The sequence below is a fragment of the Dromiciops gliroides genome, chromosome 2, assembly GCF_019393635.1.
Source record: "Dromiciops gliroides isolate mDroGli1 chromosome 2, mDroGli1.pri, whole genome shotgun sequence".
Taxonomy (NCBI): Eukaryota; Metazoa; Chordata; class Mammalia; order Microbiotheria; family Microbiotheriidae; genus Dromiciops; species Dromiciops gliroides.
Window position 1 is genome coordinate 52,991,036 of NC_057862.1, and position 21,507 is coordinate 53,012,542.

The following is a 21,507-nucleotide window of genomic DNA, read 5'->3' on the forward strand; positions in this document are numbered from 1 at the left end:
GGGCCAGGTAGGCAGATAACATGAGCCCGAGATGGACCCAGCCAGCACCCCCATGAGTAGAGTAGTCCAGGCCTGAGGACAGATGAATTAGGGCAAAGGATTTCAGAAATAATAAGAACGGGATTAGGGTCATGATTGGGAGGGAGTGAAATAAAATGAGAAAGGGGGCAATGACCAGAGACAGTCCAAAAGAGCAGGGGAATTGGAGGTCTTGAGGGTAAAGAATGGGGTTTAGGAGTGAGGTTGAGGGAGAGATGGAATGGTAGGAGATGAAGCTAAAATAGTTTAGAGGATTGATTGAATTCCAGAGGTCACCAGGCAAGGGTCAGATTAATGGGTGGGATAGGGTTGAGGAGGGCGGAGATGAAAGAGCCGTGGTGGAGGGTTGGAGTTTTGTTTTTTCCTACACGGGCAGTGATTGATAATACAGGGATAGGGAAACAGCTGGTGGGAACTGTTAGTCATGAGAGGTGTGAGATGAAAATTAAAACACACAGTTTCCACAGGTTGTTATCAATGGTCAAGGGCCAGGGCTGTATGGCTCTGGTTAGTCAACTGAGATAAAGGGGTGGTAGGGAAGATTGGAGCAGGCTTGCTCCTGATGCTTTATCTCTGGGGTGACTGGGGGAGGGGGTAAGTAGGGGTAGCAGGCCTCAATCTAATGTAAGCAGGTCAAGGGACAGTAGAAGCCATTCTCTGTTAAGAGCATCATGACATTAGGATTTGGGGAAATTATTTTTGCCACATGAGCCAAGCCATTCAAATCAACAAAAAACTACAAGTATCTTCTTTGTGCAGAGTACCAAAACAAAAAGTCTTTCAGAAGTCAATTATTTCCCCAATGATTTCCTTGACCACTTAATTAAAATTATAATTTTAAATTTACTTTCCACTTTTATTTTCTGTCTATAAGAAATGACCCAGATCCCCCACCTTAAATGTTCAATCTAAGAGGACATGAAACATTCAAGGGAGCAGCACAGTAGCTACTTGAAATCATGCCAGGCCACACAGAACCAAAAAGATGCTTTCTAAATACAAACATATGAAACTACCCAGACCCCAAAGTGCACCATGCCCAGGATTTATGGTTCCAACAGTGGCACAAGGAATATTGCAAGATGAAAGATGCCCTCAAAACATTTCTAGTGTAAATTAAGAGCATCTGTATAGATTATTGATAAATTCTCTAAAACCTTAAACTTAAGTGTATTTACAGCCATCCACATCTGGGTGGATTAAGTTCCCTACATTTATGTACAGGGTGGGCCAAAGTCACGAATATTTAATATAACTCCTTTATTTTTTGTTTTTAATTTACAAAAACCATAGCATCATATACAGCATATATACATAGATATGAAATGAATCTCTATTACTTGTGAAAAATCAAATCTCGTAAATGGTGAAAAATAATTTTCAAGAAGTTATTAAAACATCAGACCCCTTCATGAATTTTGGCCCACCCTATACAACGGGGTTTTTTTCTTTTTTGTCCAAATTTGTCTCTTTCCATTTCAGGGAGTTCATTTGGTAAGCAAGGCTTTTTGTCCACTCTTCCATGATTTTATTTAGAGATTTTGAACATATCACCCTCATATCTTTGGTCTGTCCTCACAAAGCAGCTCTTCTCCAATTCCTTTTGTCTTTGACCCATCACCTCACACGAAGTGAGGTGTGCCTTGGTTTTTGGTCTGTGAATTATTTACGCAGCTGTTGAATAAACAATTACATTCTTGGCTCTGTAATAGGAAAGTTGTATGTTGCGGACCATTGTTAAATTGCCAGTCTTACCCTTTGGCTAATAGAGAGCATTACTTATACCAAAGGCTTCCCTTTTCCCTAAGAGACTCTTTGTGACTCCATTGTGATTTTCCTGTTTTCAATAAGGAATAATACCATCATTATTTTCCCCCTCCTATTTTAGGCAGAACTGGATCTCAAGAGGCTGAGAGACCCACTGCAGATACATCTGCCTGTCCGACAAATCGGTGATAAAGTAAAGGAACTCTGAACCCTGGCAGGAAGAATACCTGTTTATAACTCTTGCCTTTTTAATTAAAGCATTGCAGGTGAAAGCCAGGATGTTTGTGGGGGTGGAGGGTTTTTACCTTTAATTAATAAACAAAAAGGATCTTGGATAAAAGGAATGTTAAAATCTCAAGATCAGGCATTGTGGAATAGAAGTCTCTCAAAGGGCTTGGTGAATATTGTCTTAATCAAACACTTCAGTTTCTGGATGAAAATGATGTAATTATATGGTTGGGAGAGTCAAAGATTATGTGAAATTGGGGGTGTTTCCTGCATCTTTGCAGGGGCAGCAGAAATACAATGCACCAGCACCCCATTAAGCTCTGATTTTTTTTTAATTTAACTTCTCTTTTTTTTTTTTAAAACAAATTAGTAACTGCACCAGAAAAGCAAACCCCCTAAGACAGGAGGTTTGAGAGTCAGAGCCATCAAGATGGTTTTTGCTTCAGCAAAGTGATTTTTCCATTGAGAACCAGGAGTTTGTCTCCCTTGTGCACCCCTTTCGCCGACTCCTCTCCACCTATTTGTTAGATTTAAACAGTTTTATCCAAATAAGCAAAGAAAGCATCTGACTGTTTGATAATTGACATGTTGAATTATTCCCTTGTACCTTCATAAATTCTGACACATCCCAGTGTCCTGGATCTACACAAGAAATCAATGGCAACATTGCATGAGTTTTTCTAATAATCAGTCTTGAACGGGAGGAAGATTTCCTTCTCTCTTCTACCCCTCCCCCCATTTTCCTTTCTCTCTTCTACCCCTCCCTCCCATTTCCCCTTCTCCCTCCCTGCTCCACATCTGAGGTCACCTGGATTATCCAATCAGGAAGGCACAAGGTTTACAAAGTTGGGTTAAAATCATGATGGGTAGCAATTCCAGAACGAGAATAATTACACTACTGTTCATCTGCTCGTGAGACAGCGTGCGAAGCTGTCTGTTGGCACTTGTCTGGAGGCTGAGACTCCACTATGTAAGGACACAAACTTCCACTTTGATTAGCCATCCTCTTTAGTGAGTTTTAAAAATGCCATCTGTGGAGCCCAAGAGCTGGATTTTTATCCTAAATGGAGAACACATTTCCATGACCCCCCCCTTTTGCCTACTCTTTACATATTACTATTTTCTCTACACAGTTTTTCTCCACGCTATTTTTTAATTGAAAGACGAATTAACAAAATCCCCCTTCCCTCATCAAAAAAAATGTTTTTCTCCCCTGTTCCCATGTGATATCTGCTTTCTGAGTGTCACAGGATCGACGTCTCCGACATCCTGTTTCTAACAAGCCTAGGCACAGGATGGAAAGGCGGATGTGAGCCTGCTTAGCACACAGCTGAGTGGCTTTCTTCCCTCGTGGGATTCATTTCTCATTTTGGCAAGGGGCTCCTTTTTGTCTTCCCTCTCTCTGGGAGCATTGTGTGTGAGCGAGAGGCATACTAAGGGAACAATAGGACCCAGACTCCAGGTGCCTTGCAGAATGTTGACGCGGGGCTGGGATTGCCACCGTCGCTGCTGCCACAAACCCTTTTTATGTTCCAGCAGTGCCGTGTTGGAATGAATGGATGCATGTTTGCCCTGTCCCAGCCTCCTCTTCCTTTCTTTTCCTACTCTATTCCTGCCTTCCTCAAATTTTGTTCTCATTGGTTTTTTTTTAAAAGTTGTGTGAATTGCTTTTTTTTAAAGAGTTTTATCTTGTTTGTGTGCAAGGCAGCACAGTGCAGTAGGCAAATCCTTTTGGGATGGGGAGGAAGAAGGGAAAGGGAAAGGAATATGGAGAAAAGTCCTTTAAACAGATGGCAAAATACTGAACATGTGTAAAATCCTGTATCATTTATGAAATATGTATAAAAGAGCAATGTACCTTCTGGAACAATAAATATCTATTCAGTTTTTGAATTGAAGTGTCTCATCCTTTGAAAGAAACTTATTTTCCTTGAGGGGACACAGAATCTGATCTTCCTATAGTAGATGGAGTGCTTTATCCTTCTCATTTGGTTTTCAGATAGTCTCAAATTAAATTTTGTCCCCAGAAAACCTTAAAGAGCAAACATCATGTGGATTCCTCCCAAACCCAAGATAGCCATTATGATCTCTGTTTTCCAGAAAGTCAGAGAGGTTGATTGATTGCCCATATCACCCATAAAGAATCATCCCCGCCTACGTCTCTCATGCTATGATGCCTATCAACAAACTCTTTATCCACCCATGGGTTCCAGGAATTTAGCCAAGTATGCATCGCACTGTCATATAAATTACTACTCTTAAGGTTTCATAGACTATCTGCAGCCTCCCCGAAGCAGGTGGAGAGACACTTAAGGCAGAGTTACAACCAGGGGGCTATTGGAACAGTCTAGGCAATAAGTGATGAGGGCTTGAAATAAGAAGGGAGCTGCGTGGGTAGAGAGAATGGGTCAGGTGAGGCACATACTGCAAAGGTAGGAACATTAATGCGTGGTTGCTGATTGGATAGGTGAAGTGAGCAAGAGTGAGAAGTCCATGATAAGGCAGAGGTTACAAACTTGAAACACTAGAGGGATGGTGCCTTTCCCTTTGGAACAGGGAAGAGTTTCGGGGATGAGGTCAGTGTTAAATTTATTGAAAGATGGGGGCGGCTAGGTGGTGCAGTGGATAAAGCACCGGCCCTGGATTCAGGAGTACCTGAGTTCAAATTTGGCCTCAGACACTTGACACTTACTAGCTGTGTGACCCTGGGCAAGTCACTTAACCCCCATTGCCCCACAAAAAAAAAGAGAAAGAAAAAAATAGAAATTTATTGAAAGATGGTCCCCAGGGCACCCAGTTTAAAATGCTCAGCAGACAATGGATGATGTGGGACTAAATATGTACACACATATGTGTGTGTATTTTGAAAGATGAATGGATGGATAGATGGATGGAGGAGTGATCTGTAGACAGGAGACCTAAGCCCATGAGAGCTGATAATACTGGGACTGTAGGTGGAGTTATCCACATAAAGAACATAATTAAACCCAAGACCGTTGATGAGACCACCAAGATTAGAGAGAGAAGAGAACCCTGGGAAGAACCTTGAGGAAAACCTACATTTAGTGGTAATCATATGAGCAAGCAAAGGAAAAAGAATGGTCAGACAGGAGGACCACCTCTTTGTCACAGACTGGAAGAAAGGAGGAGAGAATGGGAGATGATGTCCAGGGGGTATGAGACGAGGAGAAGGGGGAGTTCACATCAAATAGCCTCAATTTTGTTTCATTCAAGTAAAGAAGGAAGGTCTTCAGCTGAGAGAGGAGGGACGGGGTTGTTTGGAATAGCTTCTGTGGAAAGTGATAGGAGTCGATTAGAGAGAAAAGGACGGCCTCACAAAGCTGAGGATCCCATTGGGGTTGGACACCACGAATTTGCAATGTCCCCAGTCAGGACAGTTGTGAGACTGCCTTCTGCCTTTGGCAGCTCATGAGTAGCAGATGAAATAGCCAAGGAAGGGCAAAGGTTTGGCAAGAGAAGAACAGAGGGTACAAGAGGGCCTGGGATTCCAGAGTAGAATAGCACTGAAATGGCTCATCAATGGGTTGAGGTTGGAAAGAAAGGAAAGTCGAGTCAGATTAAGGTAACGGCCATTGAAGGTCCCCATGAAAGCAGAGACCAGGTTTAGGAGGGGTGAGGAATAGAGAGGTGCAATAATAGGAGGTTACAGTCAGATAGGAGAATGTGAGAAATTCTAATTAGGGAAATGGAATCCATCTGGACAGTGGTGAAATCCAGTGTGTGACCTAGTCATGTATGCCTGAAATGGAGTGAAGGAGAAGTAGGTCATAGAATTTAAGGAGGCTGAGAAATTGGGAGGTTGGAGAGAAGGCGGGCGGGTACATCCATGTGTCACCCAGTAAAAGACAGCAAGCTGGGGAGGAGGGGGAGACTGCGATCCAGGGATACTTGTAAGTAAAGACACCATAATACAAGGTACCTTGAGAAGGACAACGTTAAAAGCCGGGGACAGGGAGAAAGGCCTGGTGTAGGAAGGAGAAGCTAAACTGTGCTTCAACAAAAGCTAGGGTTCCATAAGGCAGAGCTGTGGAAGGAGACTTGGGGGACCACTTTGTGCCAAGGAAACAGAAGGAGGAGAGAGTCTCAAGCAATAAACTGTCTTTATAACTGGGAAGGCTATAAGTGGTACCGAAAGCTGCCCTAAGAGAATCCCCTAATGAAGTATTTTAAGCCCCATATCCAAGTGTCTGACCCTTCCATATCTCCCCCTTTCAATGGGGTCAGCACACGGAGCCTCAGGTCATAACATCCGGGGATTCTTTGTTTACAGAAACGAGTTATCTGGGTTGAAAGTCCTTGACTCTCAGCAATCAGTCCCCCAACAAACCTGTGTTTATCTTGAACACACATCCTCTGCCTCCTGACAAGCACACATGAAGCATCCCGGTGGTCTTCTGTGTACAGAAATCACTGAACCATAAAATCACAGAAGGCAGACGCATGGCCCCTTTGATCTGACCCAAATCTGTGTAAGAATTTACTGTGCATCATAAAAATAGATGGTGTTTACACAGTGGATTCAGGTTTGCAAAGCATTTTATTTGTCATAACTCATTCAAAAAGTGGTTGTAGGGGCAGCTAGGTGGCGCAGTGGATGGAGCACTGGCCCTGGAGTCAGACACTTAACACTTACTAGCTGTGTGACCCTGAGCAAGTCACTTAACCCCAATTGCCTCACTTAAAAAAAAAAAAAGTGGTTGTACTATCTTTGCAGGAAAGACTTCTAATGAGGGAAAATCTGCTACCAACTAAGGCAGCCTAAGGGTCCACAAGCTTAGTAATAATTGGCATTTATAGAGGGCTTTGTCTCACTAAAGCCTCACAGAAACCAAAGTGGGAGTAGTGTTATATACTCATTTTGCCAATGAGGAAAATGAGCTTGGAGAGATTAAGTTGGTTGCCTGTGGTCTGCAGAACTAGTTCTAGAGATGAGATTTGAACCCAAATATTTCTTCTTTTTACAATTTTTTTAAGATTTTTTCAGGCATCTAGATGGCGCAGTGGATAGAGCACCAGCCCTGGAGTCAGGAGGACCTGAGATTCAAATCTGGCCTCAGACACTTAACACTTACTAGCTGTGTGACCCTGGGCAAGTCACTTAACCCCAATTGCCTCACTAAAATTAAAAAAAAAAAAGATAAATAAATAAAAGATTTTTTTTCAGGTCCAAATACTTCCTTCTCCCCCTTACGCCACCCAAAGAGAACAGGGCAGGTGCAAGAGGTGGGGGGGAGCCCGTTATAAATATGCGTAGTTGTGCAAAACAAATTCCAACATTAAATCACGTCCAAAAAAAAAAAGAAAAGGGAAAAAGAATACGTTTCGATCTGTACTGAGTCCATCTCTCCTGTGTCAGGGGGTGTGCTTGGTCATTGTGTGTATCAGAGTGAAGTTTTTCCTGAGTTGGTTATCCTCACAACATTGTTGTTACTGTACAAATTGTTCTCCTGCAAACTCAAATGTTTCTGACTAAGTCTAGCATTCTGCCTTCTATGTCCTAACCCTTCTTCCATGTGATTGCTCATCAGCTTCTGAAATACAGTTATGGCTCCCCCAAAATCCTTGCCACTGCCCACAGATCTCCTCCACTTTTCTGCGTCCTGCTGGCTCTCCTAACTATGGAGCAGCTAAACGTCCACTTAAAGAAACAGTCAACTCTTATAGGGTGAGGAGTCTGCTCGGCATGGTGAAGAGGAAGCAGGAAATAATAGCGGATTTGGAACCTGAAGACCCAAGTTTGCGTCCTTGGACCTTGTGTGAGCATGGTCCAGTCGGCGTGAAATGGGAATGAGAAGACTCCCGCTACCTAACCCACAAGTAGGACAGACTTCCTTGCCAGGCACAGGAGGAAACCTAGACTGGATGTAGGGAGGAATAACAGTTATCAGGGCAGTTAAGACAGTTTTTTGTTGTTTTTTTTACTTCAAGCACTACTCCCCAAAATCTCAGGGCAGGGGGAAGCTTGATTCCTACTTAGGATCATAGCTTGAGAACTCGGAGGCAATTGAGTCCAATTCTCTTCATTTACAGATAAGAAAGTGGAGACCTAGAGAAATTAAGAGACTTGGCCAAGGTCACAAAGACAGACGTCAAGCCAGGATTTGCCCCTAGGTTGCACCCAGATTCTAAAAGCCACCAGACTTTTGTCTCCCCTTCCTTCCTCCTTTTCCCTTCCTTCCCACTGTTCCTTCCCTCCGTCGCTTCCGCATCCTTTCTTCCCTCCCTTCCTCCTTCCCTGCCTTTGCCCACTCTGTTCCATCCCTCCCTCTTCTTCCTTCCGTCCCTCTCTCGCTGACTGCCTTTCCTCCCCTCCTTGCTTCCTCAGGGTGGGTCTCCCTATCTTGCTTAGATTGACAGCCGCTCATGGACCGGTCCCACAGATGATCAGCACAGAAACTTTGACCTGCTCTGTTTCCAAACAGAACCCTTAGGCAGCCCCGTGGCTTCCTGCCCAGAGAAGGACTGCCATATTGGTTACAGACCCAGTGAGCACACTGGATCACCTTTAGCGCTACTGCCTGGCAGAACTCCTGAGCTCAAGGGATCTGTCAGCCTCGGCCTCCCCAGTGGCAGGAAATACAGGTTCATGCCCCCAAGGCTGCCCAGACTCTTCCCACCACACTGCTCTGTCTCCCTTCCTTCATTGTCTATCTTCTGTTTCTATGTGTGCCTTCCTCCTCTTTCATTTTAGTGACAAGAACACTTTCATCCACAACTCCAAGCCTGAGTATCAGAACACAGCAGGCTGAAGAAAGGCCAAGCAGGAAACAAAATCCTTGCTGATGTGGCATGAATGGGACACATTATGATGTGGTTGAAAGAGCACTGGATTGGGGTCCAAGGGCCTGGCTTTGAATTTGGCACTTGCTGTGTGACCTTGGGTAACTCTCTTCCCTCTCTGAGCCCTGGTTTCTTCACCTGTAATAGTTGAGTGTTGAACTAGATGAACTCCACTGTCCTCTTCCAGAGCCAGACGTATGATGTCTGTATTAATTCCATCTTTAATTCAGTTGGACAAAGAACTATGTTGAGCCCTGGGTAACGAAAGACAAAGATGAAAAACAGTCCCAGCCTCAAGGAGCTTAAATTGACTTCCCAGACAGTGGAATAAGTAAATAGTTAAGCAAATACAAGATAATTTGAGGTGAGAGACTAGTGGTGTATTGAAGGTCAGGAAGACTAGAGCCAAGCTAAGCCTTGAAAATGAGCTGAGGCATTGTAAGATGTGGGAATTAGCAGGAGGGCATTCCAAGCATGGGCAAGAAACAACAAGAAGTTCAATTTAACTAGAACAGCAAATGTTGTGTGAGAAAGGAGAGGGAAAGGGTGTCTTCCTCCCATGGAAGGCACCCCAACTCTGTATTTACCCACACTGGTTTCAGTCCTGGGGGGACCTGCAGTCTAAAAGAGAGGGGCTAGGCTCTTGTCACATTCTCTGGCTCATTACATCTCTATCTCAGAGCCCCAAACTTAAAAGTCTGTTGTTGCTCCTCAGTCCTTTTCAGTCATCTCTGAGTCTCCATGACCCCATCTTGGGTTTTCTTGGCAAAGATGCTGGAGTGGTTTGCCATTTCCTTCTCCAGCTCATTTATCTGGCTGATGAGAAAACTGAGGCAAACAGGGTTAAGTATGACTTGCCCAGGGCACACAGCTAGTAAGTATCTGGGCTGGATTTGAACTCAGTTCTTCCTGACTCCAGGCCCAGTGCCCTATCCATCCTACCACCCTTAAGAGTTTAGGTTTGACTCATGTCTATGGCTTAAGATAGTCCTTTCTAGAAAGGTATTCAGTGCATAAAGTAGAACAGGTAGAGGAGAGGTACTTATTTCCTTCACCACAAAAATAGACTTATAATTGTGCATTAACAAACACTTTAAAAATATGATAAAATACTCAAAGCATGCTTCAATAACCCACCACTGCTATTACTCTCTTCCAGGAGACTGATGTTTAAAATATTAAAATGAACTACTTGGGGAGGGTGCTGAAGGGGTATTTCCTTTCACCTGAGATCTGCTGTGAGCAAAGGTCCCTATCATCTAGCCCTGCATGCAGGGGCTTAGTGGTCATCCTTCTAAGAAGGAGGCTGATGATTTTGTGCAACTGCCTAACTTAAATCCAATTCACGTGTAAGTCAACATATCACCTGTTATGTCACTGGTCCTCTGAAAAAAAAGGACAAATTACAATAATAATGTGTGTCAACCACTGTGCTAAGCGATGTAGATACAAAAATCAAGACAGGAATACAATCAAGAAGGGAGATAATAAAATACTATAATCTAAAGAATATAATAAACATATAAATAATATTGATATGATAAGTAATATAATAAAAATATATCATATAATAAAGAAGGAGAAAACATAGGGGAGTGAGCAGTAGTCAGAGAGAGGTACTTTTTTTTTGGAAATTTACAAAGGTGGTTAATGGAGTCACAGAGGGAAGTAGAATGGCACAACCTTTATAGTGGCTGTTATTGATTTGATTGAGATTTCAGAAATGGAAGAAATGAGACTTCTGACCCTGTGGTATGCGTCGAGGTTGGGGGCACAGGGGGAGGGTAATCCCCTCTTCAGTTCCCTTCTGAATAGATATATCAGACGTGTCACTGCAGAGAACTCAGGAGAGAAGACAATAGGAGGATGAGTTTTTTTAAGGGAAAATATCAGTAAAAAAAAAATAATAATAACCCTGTTGACGGTGCAAGTCTGTGTTTCTACAAGGGGTCAAGGCTTGAGCAATGCCCAGCTTATTCCTTCATCCCCTTCCTCTGATAAAGTTGCTGCGCCTGCTGATAAAGTCTCTTCTCCTAAGTGCCTAAAGGTCTCAAAAATTTAAAGTGAGAGTGCTAGGGCTCAGAAGAAAGAGGAAAAGGCGTTTGGAGGATGCGTGAGTCCTGCTGGGTCGGGAACATGTTCCAGGTGCTGCTTTTGACCTTCTGCCTCTCCATCACAACCACACCGGTACTGCCCATGGGTGAGTGTAGCCCTGGGGCATTTTGCCCAGGGCTCTGTGCTTGTCGTCCTTCACTACTGTGAGCAGGGGTCCGAGAGCCAGATTCAGAACTTGTCAATGCTGGCCTGAAAAATAGCCTTGAGGTTTCAGAATCTCTCATTACTCATACGATATATAAACTGGGCCTCTTTTCTGTTGATTCAGCCTTCTGGATTTCCACAAGTCTTAGCGCTCCACTAATTTCTTGATGAGTTCCTTACTAGACTAACATCTCCTTGGTCTAGCCATTACCCTAATGACTTGCAAGAAAAATGCTAACATGGAGGTGTTCACATCTCAAGGCTCTTTTTAGGCAAAATAGGACAGGAATTCAGTTCAGGGTACAGTTTCCTTTTAATTGTTTTTTAATTAATCCATCCCTTCCACTATCTTCCCCCTCTCCGTGCCCCCCCCCATACACACATATGCACACACTGAGCAAATTTTTAAAAAAACAAATTTCAATCCAGAGCTGCATAGTCCAGGAAAACAAATTCCCATGTTGGCCAGGGTTCAAAATAAATGTCTCTGCATTTAAGTCATCACCTCTGATAAGAGGTGAGTGGCACATTATCACCATTCTTTGGACTCCTAATAAACTGTTCCGCTGATCAGAGTTCTAAAATCTTGCAAAGTTGTTTTGGCCCTATAATGCTAGTACAATCGTACCCATCATTCTCCTAAGCCTACTCCCTTCCCTCTGCACTGTCCCTTCACATAGTTCTTCCCAGTGTCCTCTGAAATGGTCCACTTCACCATTTCTTACGTCACAAGGATATCTCACTGGGCAGCTAGGTGGGTGCAGTGGATAAAGCATTGGCCTTGGATTCAGGAGGACTGAGTTCAAATCCAGCCTCAGACACTTGACACTTACTAGCTGTGGTGACCCTGGGCAAGTCACTTACCCTCATGCCCAGCAAAAACAAACAAACAAGGATATCCCATTATATTCATGTACTACATTTTGTTTAGGCGATCCCCAATAGGAGAACAGGGGCTGTTTTTCCTAGGACATCAAAGTCTTGCCCTGAGGACTGTCCAGACCAGGAGAGTGGCATGGTCAGACCTGGGCTTTTGGAAGATTATTTTGGCAGCTGTGTAAAGATTAGAGAGAAAAAAAGACTGGAAATGAGGCAACTAATTAGAAGCCTATAGTCTAAGTGGATGTGATAAGAGGTAGTAATGGACTTCAAATCAAGAAAATTTGAGTTTAGGGGCAGCTAGGTGGCACAGTGGATAAAGCACTGGCCCTGGATTCATGAGGACCTGAGTTCAAATCTGGACTCAGACACTTGACACTTACTAGCTGTGAGACCCTGGGCAAGTCACTTAAGCCTCATTGTCCCGCTAAAAAGAAATTTTTTAAAAATGAATTTAAATCCAACCTCAGATACTGGGTGAGTCATTAACCTCTGCCTGCCTCAGTTTCCTTTTCTGTAAAATGGACATATTAATAGTCCCTACTACCAGTGTTGTTGGATAAAATGAAGATATTTGCCAAGTGCCTCACAAACCTAAAGCACTCCATATATTCTATCTCTCTTGTTATATTAAGGGTCTGAACTAGGATGGTGGTCGTGTTTGGCACACAGAAGGTGCTTAGTCAGTATTGATTGATTCGAATGGGAAGAACATGTGAAAGATGTGGTAAACTACTTGCCACAGGGAAATGAGGAAAGGGAAGAGTCGCGGGTGATTGTGAGCTTAGAACCTGGGACACTGGAAGCATAGGAAGCTCTCCATAGAATCCGCAGAATTCAGAGAAGGAGAGGGTTTAGTGGAAGATGAGGGCTTCTATTTTGAACAGATCCCTTCAAGAATTTCTAGGGTATTTTGTGAAGGCGGGGGTTGGTTGGACTAGAGAGTCTCTAAGATCCTTTCTAACACTAGGATTCTGGGACTTGTCCTTGGAGGAGTTGGATTGGGTAACCTTTGAGGTCCCTTCTGGCTCTGAATCTCTGAATCTCTGGTGGGAGCTCATGGAGTGATCTGTCAATAGAGGTAATGGCCAGCTGATTGGTGCCCTCGAGATCAGGCTGGAAGCACTTTGATTCAGTGACAGAGATGCACCACAAAGCGCGACGACCACAGACATTCCCGTTCCCTGCCCCTTCATTTGTCTTTCTTATACCCCTTGCTCATTCACCATCCCACCTGGATGCCACCACACTTCACCCCAGCCCCCTTTTCTTTTTTAGCTCCTCTTGCTAATTTGAATCAAACCCAGAAATGACTTGGGAAAGATAACTGAGATAAAGACCCCAAATGGGGTCACAAAGAGTCAGACATGACTGAAAAATGACCGAACAACACAGCTCTTTTCCCTACAAAGTTGCCAGGGAGAAGTTGTACACTACTGCTAGGAAGGGACAATGACTATAAATAACTCTGGCACTTTGGGGGAGGTAACATGGGGGCCAATCGCCCAAACTCCAGAAGCCCCAGTTTCCTCATTGTTAAAATGATTTCGGGGCAGCTAGGTGGCACAGTGGATAAAGCACAGCCCTGGATTCAGGACGACTTGAGTTCAAATCCAGTCTCAGATACTTGACACTTACTACCTGTGTGACCCTGGGCAAGTCACTTAACCCTCATTGCCCCACTAGATAGATAGATAAGTAAATAAATGAATGAATGAATAAATCTCTAACTAAGAGGGCTGTTAATGAGGCTCAAATGAACTAATATCTATAAAACCCTTGTAGAGCATCAATGCTTTATAAATGAATTTGAACTTGGAGATTGACAATATGAAAAGGTCATTTAAAGGATTAAGTAAAAAGGTGCTAAGAAAATGTTAGTGAGACAAACATCAACAAGCTTGGGAGAAGAGAAAGCTTCGAGGATGATTTGATGACCTATATTAATGGTTTTCATATATAACAAACTGTGTTCAGTTCTTATGCTTATTAATCTCCAGTGATGGCAGGAAAAGTGGGTTTAAGTTATAGTATGAGACCAGAATTAAGAGCTTTCTTAAATCTAAAAATGGCTATTGAAGTAGATTTTAGATTTTTTGTCTTTTTTAAAAGTTTCCATTTTAAATTTCAAATTATCTCTCTCCTTCCAGCTTCTCCTCTATCCATTAAGAAGGCAAGAAAAATGATACCCATTATACATATGAAGTCATGCAAAATATATTTCTATATCAGCCATATTGGAAAAAGAAAAAAGAAAGCAATAAAAATTAAGTGACTAAAATGCTTCAATCCACTCAGAGTTCATCAGTTCTCTCTTTGGAGGGGGCTGATGGCATTTTTCATCATGAGTTCTTTGGAATTGTCATGCATCACTGTGTTGATCAGAATAGCTAAATCTTTCACAGTTGATCATCATACAATATTGCTATTACTGTGTTCTCCTAATTCTTCTCACTCTACTTTGCATTAGTTCATCTAAGTCTTCACAGGTTTTTCTGAAATCATACTTTGCTTAGCTTCTTACAGAACATTAGTGTTCCATCACAATCACATACCACAGCTTGTTTCACCATTTCCTAGTTGATGGGCATCCCTCAGGTTCCATTTTTTTTTGTTTGCCACAATAAAAAGAGCTGCTATAAATATCTTTGTAAATGTTTATAAATATCAAATTTTTCCCTTTTTCTTTGATCTTTCTTGGATACAGACCTAACAGCAGTATTGCTGGGTCAACAGGTATATAGTTTTATAACCCTTTGGATGTAGTTCCAAATTGTTTTCCAGAATGGTTTTCCAGAATTCTTCCAAATACCCTCCAACATTTGTCATTTTCTTTTCTGTCATATTAGCCAATCCGATGAGTATGAGGTGGTACCTCAGAGTTGTTAAAATGCTCATTTTTAATCAATAATGATTTAGAGAATTTTTTCATGTGACCATAGATAGCTCTGATTTCTTCTGAAAACTGCCTGTTCATATCCTTTGACCATTTGTCAATTGAAGAAGGGCTTTTGTTTTTATAAATTTGGCTCAGTTCCCTATATACTCGAGAAATGAGACCTTTATCAGAGAAATTTGCGGTAAAAGGTTTTCCCCCAGTTTCCTGCTTTCCTACCAATTTTAGCTGTGTTGGTTTTGTTTCTTTAATTTTAATTTTAAAATTAAAACCTTTTTAATTTCATGTAATCAAAATCATCCATTTTATTTCCTGTATCCTTTCTATCTCTTGTTTAGTTATGAACTCTTCCCTTATCCATAGATCTGACAAGTAAAAATTTCCATGTTCCCCTAATTTGCTTATGACATCATGATCTAAACCATGTACTCATTTCATGTTTATTTTGGTATATAGTGTGAGATGTTTGTCTATGCTTAGTTTCTGCCTAACTGCTTTCCAATTTTCCCAGCAATTTTTGTCAAATGGTAAGTTATTGCCCCAGAAACTTAGATCTTTGGATTTATCAACACAAGGTTACTTTGGTCATTTAGTCCTGTTTACTGTGTACCTAATCTATTCCATTGCTCAATCAATATTTATTTTTGTTTGTTTGTTTGCTTGGTTTTTTGTTTTGGTTTGGGTTTTTTGGTGGGGCAATGAGGGTTAAGTGACTTGCCCAGGGTCACACAGGTAGTAAGTGTCAAGTGTCTGAGGCTGGATTTGAACTAAGGTCCTCCTGAACCCAGGGCCAGTGCTTTACCCACTGCACCACCTAGCTACCCCCCTCAATCAAGATTTCATATCAGTACCAAACTGTTTTGACAATTATCACTTTGTAAGATATTCTGAGATCTCATACTGCTAGGCTACCTTTAATTTTTCATTGATTACCTTGATATTCTTGATTTTTTGTTCCTTTAGAGGGTGAATCTTGTTAATATTTTCCCAACTCTATAAAAGAATTATTTGGTTGTTTGGTATGGCACTGAATAAGTAAATTAATTTAGGTATTCTCATTTTTATTATATTGGCTCAGTCTACCATGAGCAATTAATATTTCTTCAATTATTTAGATCTGTCTTTATGTGAAAAGTATTTTGTAATTGTGTTCATATATTTCCTGTGTATATCTAGGCAGGTTGATTCCCAAGTATTTTATATTGTCTGCAGTTATTTTAAATGTCATTTCTTTCTATCTTTTCTTGCTGGATTTTGTTGGTAATATACGGAAATGCTGATGACTCGTGTGGGTTTATTTTACATCCTACAACTTCGCTAAAGTTAATTGTTTTGACTAGTTTCTTATTCTCTAAGGTTCTCTAACTATACCATCACATCATCTACAAAAAGCAATAGTTTTGTTTCCTTGAGATTTTTTTTGTTTTTTGTTTTTTGGCGGGGCAGTGAGGGTTAAGTGACTTGCCCAGGGTCACACAGCTAGTAAGTGTCAAGTATCTAAGGCCAGATTTTAACTCAGGTCCTTCTGAATCCAAGGGCAGTGCCTTATCCACTGCACTACTTAGCTGCCCCCAATTTCCTTGTTGCTTATGCTTATTTCTTCAATTTCTTTTTCTTGCCTTATTGCTATAGCTGATATTTCTAGTATTATACTGAATAGTAATGGTGATAATGGACATCCTTGCTTCACTCCTAATCTTATTGGAAAGGTTTCTAGTTTATCCCCATCACACATTTTTGCTGGTTTTCGGTTTTAGATAGAAACTATTTATTTTTATTTTAAGAAAAGCTCCATTCGAAGCTGTGGAAAAAATTGTAACACTAATGTATTGCTGGTGGAGCTGTGAACTGATCCAACCATTCTGGTGAGCAATTTGGAACTATGCTCAAAGGGCTATAAAGCTGTGCATACCCTTTGACCCAGCAATACCACTAGTGGGTCTTTTTCCCAAAGAGTTCATTAAAAAAGGAAAAGGACCCACATGTACAAAAGTATTTATAGCTGCTCTTTTTTGTGGTGGCAAGGAATTGGAAACTGAGGAGATGCCCATCAATTGGGGAATGGCTGAACAAGTTGTGGTATATGATTGTAATGGAATACTATTGTGTTGTAAGAAACGATGAGCAGGCAGATTTCAGAGAAAACTGGAAGGACTTAAATGAATTGATGCTGAATGAGACGAGCAGAACCAGGAAAACATTGTACACAGTATCAACAGCATTATGTGTTGATCAACTGTGATAGACTTGACTCTTCTCAGCAATACAATGGTCCAAGATAATTTCAAAGGACTGATAATGGAAAATGCTCTCCAAATCGAGAAAAAAAAGAACTGTGGAACCTAGATGCAGATTAAACCATACTATTTCTACTTTTTTGTTTTCCTTTTTTGAGGTTTTTCCTTTTGCTCTGATTCTTCTTTCACAGCACGACTAATACAGAAATATGTTTAATGTGATTGTACATATATAACCTATATTGGATTGCTTGCTGTCTTGGGGGGGGGTGGGGAATTTGAAACTAGAAATCTTATAAAAAACGAATGTTGAAAACTATCTCTATATGTAACTAGAAAATAATAAAATGCTTTTATGATTAAAAAAAGAAAAAAAAAGAAAAGCTCCATCCATTCCTATGATTACTAGCATGTTTTTTTAATAGGAATGGACATTGTATTTTGTCAAAAACTTTTACTGTGTGTATTGAAATAATCATATGATTTTGGTGTTTTTGTTACTGATATGGCCAATTATGCCTCCAGTTTTCCTAATATCGAACCATTATTGTATTCCTGGCATAAATCCAACATAGCCACAGTGTATGATCTTTATGCTATGTTGCTGTAATTTCCTTGCTAGTATTTTATTTAATTTTTGTATCAAATTCATTAGAGAAATTGGTCTGTAGTTTTCTCTGTTTTTTGCTTTCCCTGGTTAAGGTATCAAAACCATATTTTTGTCATAGAAGAAATTTGGTAGGATTCCTTCTTTACCTATCTTTCCAAACAGTTTACGTAATATTGGAATTATTTTTTCTTTAAATGTCTGGTAGGACATTTGGTCCTGGGGTTTTTTCTTAAGGTTTATTGTGGTTTATTCCATTTATTCTTATGGTTTATTCAATTTCTTTTTCTAAGATAGAGTTATTTGAGTATTCTGTTTTCTCTTCTGTTAATCTGCGCAATTTATGTTTTCGCACATATTAATCCATTTCATTTAGACTGTCAGTTTTATTGGCATATAGTTGGGCAAAATAGCTCCTAATACTTGCTTTAATTTAATCTTAATTGGTTGTGCATTCACCCTTTTCATTTTTGATACTGGTAATTTGTTTTTCTTTCTTTTTTTTATCACTCCCTTCTGTAATCTATTCTCCCTCTTATTACCACCCCCTTTCTCTAGCACCTTCCCCTCCTACTTCCCAGTTGGGTAAGACTTCTATACTAACTATATATGTTTGTATGTACAAGTATGTGTGTGTGTGTGTGTATGTATATATATGTGTATATATATATATATATATATATGTATGTATATGTTGTTCTTCAGTCATTTTCCCATCATGTCTGACTCTGTGACCCTAGTTGGGAATACACACACACACACACACACACACACACACACACACACACACACACACACACACATTCCTCTTTGAACTAGTTCTGATGAGAATGAGATTCAAGTGTTGCCTGCTTCCTCATTTTCCCTTCTATTGTAGTTGTTTAGAGGGCTGGGTTTTGTACTTTTTTTTTTCTAACCAAGGTGTTAATTCTTTTTGTAATTTTCTTGAATTGCTCTCATTTATTTTACCAATTTTTCTTTTACTGCTCTTATTTTATTTTTTAAAATCTTTTTTGGTTGTTAGACTTGTGTCCAATCTGCATTTTTCTTTGAGGTTTTGCTTGTATATGTTTTCATGTTGTTGTGTCTTTTTTATGAGTTTGTGTCTTGGGTTTCTTTGCAAGTATACATTTAAAAAGAAGCTTTTTATGGTTAGGTTCTTGTTTGCTCAGTTTCTCAGTCTATTTCTCGACTTTGAACTTTATATCAGAGTTGAGCTTCTATGGCTAAATCTGGGGATCTGTAGGTTTTCGGCACTTCCAAGGTAGTGTGATCAGGGGAGATGTGGTCACTATCCTCCCGCTCTGTGCTCTGGTACTTACTCAAAAATAGGGTCTCTGCTCTCTTGTGACCACAGACCATAACTGCTCCTTTCCATCCTGGACTGTGACCCAGAACTGGGTAAAGGGCAAAAGAGCTACCACATGGCACCTGGTCCTGTATCCATTGCCAGCAGAGGGGTCTCCTCTATAATCTCTTTCTGACCAGGTATTTAGTCCCCTTACTGTACTTAGGCTCTAAGCACATGTTGCTTCTTCCATGCCCACTCTCTGCAAAAGGGATTTTTCTCCTTTGGTAAAAAACCAGTCCTAATATTAAAACTTAGTCCTAGTCCTGTAAATGTAAGAAGCAGACTCAGCTCATCCACAGGAAAGGCCCCTCTTTGAGTGACTCTCTCCATTTCTAGCACTGGATCCCTGCTCTGCTTATATTAGCTTGAATGAACCCTGGAGGAACACCGATCACCAGCTAAAGGAGGATGATGGTCAGCCTGCCTGCGACAGTCAGGTGGATGGGGAGTGGTATCGCTTCACAGGCATGGCAGGGGATGCGATGCCCACATTCTGCATCCAAGAGAACCACTGTGGCACCCATGCACCCATCTGGCTGAATGGCAACCACCCACAAGAGGCAGATGGTATTGTGCTGCGCCAGGCCTGCGCCAGCTTCAATGGAAACTGCTGCCTCTGGAACAACACTGTGGAGGTCAAAGCCTGTCCTGGAGGCTACTACGTCTACCATCTGACTAAGCCCAGTGTCTGCTTCCATGCCTACTGTGGCCGTAAGTAACTTCCTTTGTTTTTTCCTCTCTCACTGGGGCAGAAGAATCACTGGTGTCAGAGAAAGAGTAAAAGAGAAAGATATTATGAAATGTTTAGCATCTAAGAGTTCCTGGGGAGAGAGCCACAACTAAGGTGGAGTGGCTGAGATGCTGTCTCAGGCTATGGAAGATAGTTGATATCAGAGGGCACACTTACTCCCTATCATGGACCTGTGGCCTACTGCTACCACACTTTGGGGCACAAATGACCCCTGGGACACCACCCCCGAGGCGTACTACTCTTCTCATGAGGCATGTCCTCCCCTACCGCCATGAGAATAGGCCTTTCCCCCAACCTGACTGCCCCCATCACATTTGGATCATTCCCACACCACCACCCTTCAACTGGATTTACTCTGGGCGCCAGAATTTTTGGTTAAGGGTTTTCCTGGGGAACCTTTCTATTTGGTATTCCTGACAAGACAATTAAGCCTGCTGGGTCAAGAGTCTGTGAAACATTCCTGAAGGATAAAGAGGTAGTCACTGGAACCTTGCCTTCAAGTCATTCTCATGATCATTTTTCCCTGTCACCTTCGTCTGACAAAATGCCAGAAGAGATAATATTCTATTCAGAGGCTTCCCCCACATGACAGAAATGTCAGTGCTTCTCCACAGGTGGTCCAGGAGGAAAGCTGAAGAAGCCCTGACCATCTGCCTAATGCTGCTGGCTTCCGAAGCCCTCACGCCATCATGGCAGCTTTTTTAAGGATATATAGAAACCCAGGGGACAAGGGGCTTGTACATGAATGGGAGTCCCAAGGCCCTTCTTTCTAATAACCAGCATACCTCTCACCTCACTACAGATTTCTATGACATCTGTGATGTGGTCGACTGCCATGGTACTTGTTCAAATCCTGAATGCACATGTTCTGAAGGAACCGTCCTGGGCCCGGACCAACAAACCTGCCTGGGTAAGAGCCCAACAGTGAGCTGGGGAAGTGGCCAAGCAGGTAAAGGGGTCCAGCAGGCAGTTGGATATACAGGTCAGATACTGGGGAAGAGATTGAAACTGTTAGAGCTTTGGAGTCACTTGGGTGAAGATGGTAACTGAAGGTGCGCGAGAAGAGACAGCAGATTGGGCCAATAAGACTGAAAGGGTAAGAAGAAGCTGGGAGAGAGTGTGCCTCTGCATTGCTTTGGGCAGAGCAGTGCTCAAGCCTCTTGCCCTGCCAGATCAGGGCTAGAATCTGAGGAGGGCTTGGTTTATCCTGTGATCAGATGAACAGCAGTCTAGCACTACCGAAAGAAATTCTCTCCTAAAGTGGCACCAGGGTATTTTTATCTTTCCTGAGCAGCAGAAAAAGAGGGCTAATAGGCAATTTGAGAAGAAGCCAGGGCTGCTTAAATGACATCTTCCACTCTGTGTCTTAGAGAAACCATCAGGCTGATGATCCCAGTGCATGAGCCAACCTTTTCCTTTTCCCTGATTTTTTCTAATTCAAAGAGAAATAGATTAAATGAGGACTAATAAAGACCAACCTGCCTAGCATCACCACCAAAAAACCCCCACCAAAGACAGAATAGATCATTAGGGGGAAGAGAGTGCAAAGGGGAAGACTTTTTAATTTTAGAAATTCATCTCCATTCACTATACATTTCTAGAGTACCTGCTCCATACATAAACACAGCAAGGGGACTATTTTGAGATTAAAAAGATGAAAATGAAAGTCCTCAAAAAGGTTATATTCTGTTA

General features: G+C 41.6%; 2 protein-coding genes across 2 annotated transcripts in view; both read left to right on the plus strand.

Annotated features, from left to right (window-relative positions):
• MCU (mitochondrial calcium uniporter) overlaps positions 1-3,903 on the plus strand; it is a 177,274-nt gene extending 173,371 nt beyond the window's left edge. The window contains 1 exon segment of the mRNA XM_043988666.1: positions 1,928-3,903. Within this exon segment, the coding sequence (XP_043844601.1) occupies positions 1,928-2,014 (87 nt within the window). The 3' untranslated portion in view covers positions 2,015-3,903.
• A 6,986-nt stretch (positions 3,904-10,889) lies between these two features.
• Positions 10,890-21,507, plus strand: part of OIT3 (oncoprotein induced transcript 3) — a 40,243-nt gene continuing 29,625 nt past the window's right edge. Inside the window, exons 1-3 of the mRNA XM_043981460.1 lie at positions 10,890-11,035; positions 19,401-19,775; positions 20,618-20,725. Coding sequence (XP_043837395.1) covers positions 10,945-11,035; positions 19,401-19,775; positions 20,618-20,725 — 574 coding nt within the window. The 5' untranslated portion in view covers positions 10,890-10,944. The remainder of the gene's footprint in view (positions 11,036-19,400; positions 19,776-20,617; positions 20,726-21,507) is intronic.